The 10,163-nt window shown below is 48.2% G+C and overlaps 1 protein-coding gene across 1 annotated transcript; it reads left to right on the top strand.

Annotated features, from left to right (window-relative positions):
- Positions 1-3,267: 3,267 nt before the first annotated feature.
- On the top strand, positions 3,268-9,673 carry LOC137305420 (Golgi-associated RAB2 interactor protein 6-like). Its single transcript, XM_067974248.1, has 4 exons — positions 3,268-3,429; positions 5,070-5,257; positions 9,471-9,599; positions 9,649-9,673. Exons 1-4 carry the CDS (start codon positions 3,268-3,270, stop codon positions 9,671-9,673), a joined length of 504 nt encoding a protein of 167 aa, XP_067830349.1.
- The last annotated feature ends 490 nt before the right edge of the window (positions 9,674-10,163 follow it).

The following is a 10,163-nucleotide window of genomic DNA, read 5'->3' as shown; positions in this document are numbered from 1 at the left end:
GATGGCCACCACAGTTGAATAGCCTGTTGCTAGTCAACTGTGGGTGGCTGCTGGCGCGGGTGGAACTGCCTCACCTCAGCGAGAGTCGGTGCCTTCAGGAGAGGAGGGATAAATACTGTTGGGGGGGGGGGGCGGGAGGATTCAGCAAAAGCTAGATATAACTTTTACTTTGTGACTGTCCCTGATGACATGGTCCCCTTCCTAATTAGCATATTACTAATTATTCAGTAAAAGGTGTATCATTTATCATTCTGCACCAGATATTGAAAAAATAAGAGAACTTTTGACAAACAATTATTGAGTATATATGTGTGGGTGCGTGTGGCAAATTAATGACCCTGGAGGCCAGCAAATGCAAAAAAAAAACCCTTAAATGTTTCATATATTTATTAATAATTAGGAGTAAAATGACATAATAATGACTTAAAGGGGCAACTGCTGATATTGTGGGTGTTGAGTTGAGCTCCCGTTTTAAGGAGGGGGATAGGATAAGGGAAGAGTTTACAAAGAGCTGCCTCCATTGAGATATAAAGTTATTGATTTCAATTATTTAATGTTACAAAAGAAGCGGCCGAGTGACGTCACAACCCGATGACGACAGAGTGTTGGAATTACGTCACTGTGCAGGTTGGGTGGTGGGGTGGGGGGTTTAAACTTGGTGACAAACTTGGTGCTTTAACAATAATCGGCGTTTTTCCCTTCTGGCTGTTGTTAATGGTCCGCTACGGAGTTTTTAAAGGCACAGTCAAGGCAGCAACTGGCGCAACCCAACGCTTAATGCGCCGGTCGGAGAAGTTCCTTTAAGAGCGTGAGTCCAGACTCCACCTTCTCTACCCCCCAGCCGGCGTTTGGTGTGGAGCCTGTTAGTATTTTGTTTTAAAACTTTCTCTGCCGGCGTGTTTATTGTGGAGTTTGAGGTGGTGGGTGGCGGATGGCGGCCCCTTTAAGAATGGGAATCGCCGCAACTTCGGCGGAAACCCCCTTCTACCCGCGCAACGACAGGGGCTTCTGCTGAAATTCCGCGTTAGGACTGATCTCGGTGCCCCCAAGAGAGAGAGAGAGAGAGAGGAGAGGGGGGGGCGGAATCAGTCTGGGTTTCCCACCCTGATTTGCTATCCAGCTTTTGGAAATTGTGCCTGTTTAGAAGTTTGTTTGTGATGCCCTCCGTTGTGGAATAGACCTTACCCACACTTTACCAGCTAGTTTCAGACATGGGAGTATGGCCAAGGGCTGAGGCAAGAATCAGTGTCACAGGGGCAGAGGGGGCGAGGATACGGGATAACATTGGCAAAACTAAAGCTTGTACATCAAAACAGTGCATCATGAAGCAAAAAAAAGGGTCTATTATTGGCATGAATTGATTTACGGATCATCTTTATCGATCACCTGCTTTCCTGGACGTGCTGATTCTTGCTAGGCTATGGGTCTGTTGGTGTTAGCTGCGCTCTGATGACCCTTGCCCAAGTGGGCTCTCTTCATCGTGTTAACTGGCTATTCCACTGTGGAGGGCATCACCGCGAGCCCGCTCCTTCCGTCACCCACACACAGCCCAGCCGGGGTCACTGGAGCGTGAGGAACCCTGGCTGATTATTTTTTTTGTGTGTGTTTTAGCCTTAAGTCAGCACTAAAGCTTAACACAGCACAGACCAGGATTTGAAGCTGGGCCCTTCCCAATCTGTATGGCTCACTGTGTAAGGGTACTAGTAGCCTAGTTTTTCTGAGGTACGGAACTAAGCGACCCTAGAGGTCGTGAGTTCAAATCCCACAGTGGCCATGCTTTAATAAATCTGGTAATTTTCTCTATTGAAAATGACGACGAAAGCAGCAAGACTGTTTGTAAAAACACACACAGCTGGTTTACTGATGTCCTACAGGGAAGGGGAACCTCCCTCCCTCCCCTGCCCTACCTGTTGTGGCGTGTTCGTGACTCCAGGCCCACATTGCGTGGTAGATTCTGAAAGCCCTCCAGCCAAATAGAAATAGGTCAGTGTCCTCCACATGCACTGGGCTGTGGAGGCCCATTGATCCGTGCTTTCTAATGAGCCAGTGTGACACACTGCTGAAATGGTTGGTTATTAATTAGAGGGGACGAGTCCACTACTATCCCACTTTGCGTTGGCTTTATTTTAATAAGCTCCTTCCGTCAGCGTGGGGGGGGGCTTCCCGGGGTCCGGGGGGAGTGAAGGAGGGGAGGGGAGCTGTGAGTCAGTTCCTGGATGTCCGAGCTCACGGCCCTCACTGTATTGATTGGAGCAATTCAGGGGTGTCTCAGGGCAGCGAGGATCTGAGGTGGGAGGGCTCCGTGAAGGTTAAAAAGCTGATATTTTATTTTTAAAAAAGCAAACGTCAAACAGGGTTTCTGCTGTAGATTTTTTTTTTCCCTTATAAATGTCGAAAGCTACTCCTCCGAGACTTTCCTCTCCCCCTGTGAATGGGAATGTCCCCCTCCTACACTGTGTCGTGAGTGGAGACGAGAGGATGGTCTCTAAATACCGGGCTGGCATCCGGTGTGGGACTCGCGTCCGCAGGGAGTGACCACTGGCTCAGGGGTAGTGCCCCCCGCTCTGAGTCAGAAGGGTTGGGTTCGGGCCCCACTCCAGACAATCCCGGTGAGTGGAGACCGGAGCTCCAGCTTCGAATATTGGAGTTGACTTCCAGCGGGGGTAGTGTGTCCGGTGGTCGCAGGTGGCCCCTTCCCCCATTGCAAAGGGTAGGTGGACATCTTAAGCCTTGGTTACGACCTACCAAGGAGAAGATGCCCTGAAGATAAAAACCCTGAGGAAGGCTCAGCTCAGCTACTCTTCCCTAGTAAATGGCTTAAGAGTCTCGTGTGTGAGACTTGACTTAAGACCTGCCCTAGGGGCAGAACACGATGGACAGACATCAATGATTAGATGAAGAAGGGTGGGAGGAGGCTCATGTGGAGCATAAATACTGGCATGGACCTGTTGGGCCGAATGGCCTGTTTCTATAATGTACATTCTATGTAAGCAAAAGATGCTGGAAATCTGAAGTTAAGACAGAAAATGCCGGAAACACTCAGCAGCTCAGGCAGACGAGAGAAACATAAGAGTTAACATTTCAAGTCTGATGAAAGGTCATCGACCTGAAACATTACCTCTGTTTCTCTCTCCACAGCTGCTGCCTGACCTGCTGTGTGTTTTGTAGCATTTTCTGTATGTTTTTTTTAATTTCAAGTCACTGTTGCCTTTTTGGGAAAACAGTCAAACCTTTTCATTTTCAGTCTTTATTTGGTTAGGAATCGAAATGGTCTCCCCGGACTCTGAAGCAACCAAGCTGTGCAGCCCTCTCGCTAAACAGAAGATCTGTTCCAGCTCACCGACGGCCGGGGCTCTCCAGCAGCACCTCTTCTACGGTGAATACGACCCCTTCAAATACGCGCCCATCTTCGAGAGCGACTTTGTGCAGGTAAAACTAAATTAAATACCAAACGCTAACACACTTAGGTGGTTACATAGAATGTACAGCACAGAAACAGGCCATTCGGCCCAACTGGTCTATCCCGGGATTTATGCTCCACAAGAGCCGCCTCCCACCCCTCTTCATCTAACCCTATCAGCATATCCTTCTATCCCTTTCTCCCGCATGTGCTTATCTGGCTTCCCCTTAAATGCATCTATGTTATTTGCCTCAACTACTCCCTGTGGTAGCAAGTTCCACATTCTCACCACTCTCTGGGTAAAGAAGTTTCTCCTGAATTCCCTATTGGATTTATTAGTGACTATCTTATATTTATGACCCCTAGTTTTGGGCTCCCCCACAAGTGGGAACATCTTGTCTACGTCTACCCTACCAAACCCCTTCATATAATTTTTAAGACCTCTGTTAGATCACCCCTCAAACTTGTCTTTTCCAGAAAAAAGAGCCCATAGCCTGTTCAGCCTTTCCAGATAGTTATACCCTCTCAGTTTGGTATGATTCTTGTAAATCTTTTTTGCACCTTCTCCAGTGCCTCTATATCCTTGCCATTGATGCTTTGAACATAGCAACAAGAGGAGGCCATTCACCCCCTCGAGCCTTTACTGCCATCCAACAGATCACGGCTGATCTGTACCTTGGTTCCATTTCCCTTAATCCCCTTACCCAACAAAAACCTATTGATCTCAGTTTTGAAATTTTCACTTGACTCCCCCAGCCTCAACAGCCTTTTTGGGGGAGAGAGTTCCAGATTTCCACTCCCCTTTGTGTGACGAAGTGCTTCCTGACATCACCCCTGAACGGCCTGGTTCTAATTATAAAATTATGTCCCCTTGTTCTGGACTCCCCCCACCAGAGGAAATAGTTTCTCTCTATCTACCCTTTAATCATCTTAAAACACCTCAATTAGATCACTCCTTAATCTTCTTTACTCAACGGAATACAAGCCTAGTCTATGCAACTTGTCCTCATAATTTAACCCTTTTAGCCCCGGTATCATTCTGGTGAATCTGTGCTGCACCCTCTCCAAGGCCAGTATATCCTTCCTGAGGTGCGGTGCCCAGAACTGAACGCAGTCTCTCCAGATAGGTTCTAACCAGAGCTTTATACAACTGTAGCATAACTTCCACCCGTTGTATTCCAGCCTCCTTGAGATAAAGGTTAACATTCCATTAGCTTTTTAAATTATTTTTTGTGCCTACCCACGAGCTTTTAGTGATTTCTGTACATGAACCCTTAAATTTCTCTGCTCCTCTACAGTTCCTAGATTCTCACCATTTAGAAAATACTCTGATCTATCTTTCTTAGGTCCAAAGTGCATGATCTCACACTTTCCCACATTAAACTCCATCTGCCACAGTTTTGCTCATTCACTTAATTGATCAAAGGTACTTCATTGGTCGTGAAGTGCTTTGGGATGTCCTGAGGCCCTGGAAGGCTTGATATAAATTCAAGTGCTTTCTTTCCTTCTTTCTTTCCTTCCTTCTTTTCTTTTTTTCCTCCTTCCCTCTCTTGAACACTGTCCCGACGCGCACTCTGAGGGCAGGTGTGGCATTGGTTAGAAGTCACTATAAAAGGGAAAGAGGAGTGGGTTTTGAAAGCCGGGATTTAATGGTCGCTATTTCATGCAGGTTACGAAGAAGGGAGAAGTTCTGAACATCCATAACCAGGTTACCGTGGTGACCGTGGGCGTGACCTCCACAAGCCCCAATTTCACCCTCCCTAATGTCATGCTGCTAGCCAGACCCATCAGTGCGGCGAGGGAACTGATGTGCAACTGCGTGGCTTTTGATGATAGATGTCCCATGGAGCTCACCAGGTGAGAGAAACTAGATTGAATTTCCAGCCAAATGTCTTTTCTTGAGGAATCTCGGTGAAGGGCCAAGACCCACTGTTTAGGACACCCCCAAGGCTGAAGAGGTTAGGAGAGAAGATGTGGTAAATTAAGAAGTACTTATTAGGTAATGTCATAGGAACGTAGGAATTGCTAGACGATAAAAGGCCATGGTTCATCTAGTTCATCTTCTACTATCCTGGTAGTCACCATCAACATCCTGGGAGTCACCATTGACCAGAAACTTAACTGGACCAGCCACATAAATACTGTGGCTACAAGAGCAGGTCAGAGGCTGGGTATTCCGCGGCGAGTGACTCACCTCCTGACTCCCCAAAGCCTTTCCACCATCGACAAGGCACAAGTCAGGAGTGTGATGGAATACTCTCCACTTGCCTGGATGGGTGCAGCTCCAACAACACTCAAGAAGCTCGACACCATCCAGGACAAAGCAGCCCACTTGATTGGTACCCTGTCCACCACCCTTAACATTCACTCCCTCCACCACCGGCGCACAGTGGCTGCAGTGTGCACCATCCACAGGATGCACTGCAGCAACTCGCCAAGGCTTCTTCGACAGCACCTCCCAAACCCGTGACCTCTACCACCTAGAAGGACAAGGGCAGCAGGCATATGGGAACAACACCACCTGCACGTTCCCCTCCAAGTCACACACCATCCCGACTTGGAAATATATCGCTGTTCCTTCATCGTCGCTGGGTCAAAATCCTGGAACTCCCTCCCTAGCAGCACTGTGGGAGAACCTTCACCACACGGACTGCAGTGGTTCAAGGAGGCGGCTCACCACCACCTTCTCAAGGGCAATTAGGGATGGGCAATAAATGCCGGCCTCGCCAGCGACGCCCACATCCCATGAACGAATAAAAAAAAATTCATCTCTACCAATCAGTCTCCAACTGACCCAGACATGAGGTGAGGAAAACCTCCAGTGGTGGAGAGCTTTGGGAACCATAGGTCCAAAGTCACCTGTTCCTCCCAAACATGTTACACTCACCACATGTCACGTCTCAAATTACTCATATACTGTATCGCAAAATGTTATTTTCTGAAAGAAATGTATCTAATTTGAATGAATCAAAAATACTAACTGTTTCCACCGTCTCCTCAGGGAGCCTGTTCCATAGGTTGACCACTCGATTACTGAAATATTGTTTCCGCTGATTACTTTCTAATTTGCCCCCCTTCAAGCGCAGGCCATGTCCTCTGGTTCTACTGTATTGGACAAGGTGAAACTTGGGTTGTAGAAGCCTGGAGGGAATCCTTCCACAGCAGCATGTCGCTCTTCTCTGCACCTCCTCTGAAGCAAGGATATTTTCTTCGTGCCTTGGTGATCAGAACGGAACACCGTACTCAAGGTGCAGTCTGAGCTTGCCAGTATAGGTGTTTGCCGTGGCTCATTGGTAGCAGGCTCACCTCTAAGTCAGAAGGTTGTGGGTGCAAATCCCACTCCAGAGACTTATGCACATAATCCAGGCTGACACTTCAGTGCAGGACTTAGGGAGTGCAGCACTGTTGGAGGTGCTGTCATTTGGATAAGATATTAAACTGAGACCCCATGTGCCCTCTTAGGTGGATGTAAAAGATCCCATGGCACCATTCAAAGAAGAGCAGGAGAGTTCTCCCCAGTGTCCTGGCCAATATTTATCCCTCAACTAACATCACTAAAAACAGGTGATCTGGTTATTATCTTATTACTGTTTGTGGGATCTTGCTGTGCGCAAATTGGCTGCCGCGTTTCCTACATTTCAACAGTGACCGCACTTCAAAGGTACTTAATTGGCTGTAAAGCACTTTGGGATGTCCTGAAGTCGTGAAAGGTGCTATATAAATGTAAATCCTTTCTTAAGGGTTAAAAATAAATGTATTTTTGTTTTATTCTTTACGCCAAATGTTTGGCTCTTCTCCGGTCCTGCTCAGTTTACAGTCTAAATAACAGCTTGGCTCAGTGGGTAACACTCAGAAGGTCAGAAGGTCATGGGTTCCAGCCTCTTGAGCGCGTCATCTAGGCTGACACTCCCAGCTCAGTACTGAGGGAGTGCTGCACTGTCGGAGGTGCCGTCTTTTGGATGAGAAGTTAAACTGAGGCCCCGTCTGCCCTCTCAGGTGGACGTAAAAGATCCCATGACATAGGTGTTTGCCATGGCTCAGTGGTAGCATGCTCACCTCTAAGTCTATTCGAAGAAGAGCTGGGGAGTTCTCCCCAATGTCCTGGCCAATATTTATCCCTTAAACATCACCATCAAAACAGATTTACTGGCCATTTATATTATTTGCTGTTTGTTGGACCTTGCCGCACACAAATTGGCTGCTGTCTTTGCCTACAAGACAAGTGACAAAAGTAATTCACTGGCTGTGGGGCATCCTGAGGATGTGAAAGGTGCTATATAAATGCAAGTCCTTTCCTTACATAGCTTGTCCCTGGCTGCTCTGCAACCAGGAGCAGTGTCACAAATCAACCACTTGGTGGCAGCAACCAACTGCTAGAGGAGCTGAGGCATCAAACAATGCAAAACATAGAGGGAAGGGGAGAAGGAGGAAGGATAGAATCAGGGCAGAATGGGATTGTGGCTCGATCTCTTAATATTTGCTTTGTTGCTAACTCAGATTAATTGCGGACTTTAATAACATGACTTCTTGTCATGACATTCAAAACTCTGCTGCCCGTATCCTAACTCGCACCAAGTCCCGTTCACCCATCACCCCCTGTGCTCGCTGACCTACATTGGCTCCCGGCCGGCAACGCCTCAATTTTAAAATTCTCATCCTCTTGTTCAAAGCCCTACAACCCTCCGAGATCTCTGCGTTCCTCCAACTCTGGCCTCTCGTGCATCCCCCACTTCCTTCACCCCACCATTGGCGGCCGTGCCTTCATCTGCCCAGGACCTAAGTTCTGGAATTCCCTCCCTAAACCTCTCCACCTCTCCACCTCTCTCTCCTCCTTTAAGATGCTTCTATCTCTTTGGCCACCTGCCCTAATGTCGCCTTCTTTGGCTTGGTGTCAATTTTTGCCTGATAACGCTCCTGTGAAGTGCCTTGGGACGTTTTACTACATTAAAGGCGCTATATAAATGCAAGCTGCTGTTCCCATCATAGGATGCAAAGAGAAACTGGGTAAAGTGAACTGCTACTTTGAGAAGCTGATTGTTGAGGGTAGAGGTTCTGTATAGTAACGTTGCAGTCAATGCTTAACACATTCGTCCTACAGTCCCGTGTGCCCTATTTTTAACTCTCATATTTATTTTATTCATTCTCATGATGTGGGCGTTGCAGGAAAGGCCGACATTTATTGTCCAACCCTAGTTGCCCTGAGGTTTGATACAATTGACTGGCTTTTTAGGCCACTTCAGAGGGCAGTTAAGGGTCAACCACATTGGTGTGGGACTGGAGTCACATCTAGGCCAGCCCGGGTAAGGAGGGCTGATTTCCCTTCCCTAAAGGACATTAGTAAACCAGTTGGGTTTTTACGTTAATCCAACAGCTTCATGATCCCACTCCAAACACTTGAGCACGAACTCTAGGCCGACGCTCCCAGTGCAGTACTGAGGGAGTGCTGCACTGCTGGAGGTGCCGTCTTTTAGACGTTACATCGAGGCTCTGTCTGCCCTCTCAGGTGGACGTAAAAGATCCCAGGCGCCACTATTGGAAGAAGAGCAGGGGAGTTCTCCCCGGTGTCCTGGCCAATATTTATACCTCAACCAACATCATTATCACATTGCTGTTTGTGGGACCTTGCTGTGCGCAAATTGGCTGCTGCGTTTCCTACATTACAACAGTGACTACACTTCAAAAAGTACGTCATTGGCTGTAAAGCGCTTTGGGACATCCTGAGGTCGTGAAAGGCGCTATACAAATGCAAGTTCTTTCTTTCTTTCTCTCTCTTTTCTCTTTCTTCTCTTCCTTCCTTTCTCCTTTCCTTTCTTTCTTTCTCTTTCCCTTCTTTCTTTCTCCCTTCTTTTCTTTTCTCTTTCTCCCTTTCTTTCTCCCTTTCCCTCTTTTCCCTTCCCATCCCTCCCTTCCTTCCTTCCCTTTCTCATCTTGCTCACAGTGTTGTCGACCTGAGTGTGCACGTCTCAGTAATCGATGGTGCTACTTTCTTTCGTTTGTGGCGTCCAGTTGGCCCTCTTAAGAATCGCTGACACTTGACCCCGGGTTGTGTTTGTTTTTTTTTTATTAACAGGCTCTTTCCCCTGAGTTTTGTCAACATCTCCATCCACGACGTTTACAACCGCAGGCTACGGCTCAAGCTAGCCAATGGGCGCTCCTTCTACCTGCAGCTTTACGTTCACCCTGACTGTGAGAACGAGGTGTTCGAGCGCTGGATGAAACTGGTGACTCTCCTCCACAACACCCCGGAGGACGTGTACGGCTACGAGGCGGTGACCCCCGAGATCGAGTGCATCCTGGAGGAGGGCAGCCTGGAAACCTCGGTCACCGAACTCTCCGAATGGCAGATGGAGCCCCCCGAAATGACACCGGTACGTGGGTCTCTGGCCGGGCCAAAGATAGGCTCTTTGGCCCGTCGGTCCCTTGATGGTAGAGAGTATTGGGGGCTTCTTTCAAGGGGATGCTTTTACCATCGGGTACCATTTAATAGAGAGTCGCCATCTGGTGCTCCCCTTTCCTTGCCCCATTTCCCCAGCTCCTTCCCCCCCCACCCCACTCTACTGAAGGCACCCACTTTTCCTGAGTACAATTCCATAGGTCCTATCCTTTCCTTCCATCCCCTCCTCTCCAGTCCCCCTCAGTAATTTATCCCAATTCAGTACTGAGGGAGTGCTGCACTGTCGGAGGTGCCGTCTTTCGGATGAGACGTTAAACCGAGGCCCCGTCTGCCCCCTCAGGTGGACGTAAAAGATCCCATGGCCACTAT

This window comes from Heptranchias perlo, chromosome 40 (genome assembly GCF_035084215.1).
Source record: "Heptranchias perlo isolate sHepPer1 chromosome 40, sHepPer1.hap1, whole genome shotgun sequence".
NCBI lineage: Eukaryota > Metazoa > Chordata > Chondrichthyes > Hexanchiformes > Hexanchidae > Heptranchias > Heptranchias perlo.
This window is presented reverse-complemented; position numbering and strand designations above follow the sequence as displayed.

Coding starts and splice junctions, on each gene's coding strand:
- LOC137305420 (XM_067974248.1), top strand. CDS start 3,268: ATGGTCTCCCCGGACTCTGAAGCAACCAAGCTGTGCAGCCCTCTCGCT. Junction 3,430..5,069: donor TCGAGAGCGACTTTGTGCAG/GTAAAACTAAAT, acceptor TATTTCATGCAG/GTTACGAAGAAGGGAGAAGT. Junction 9,600..9,648: donor CCTGACTGTGAGAACGAGGT/GTTCGAGCGCTG, acceptor AACACCCCGGAG/GACGTGTACGGCTACGAGGC.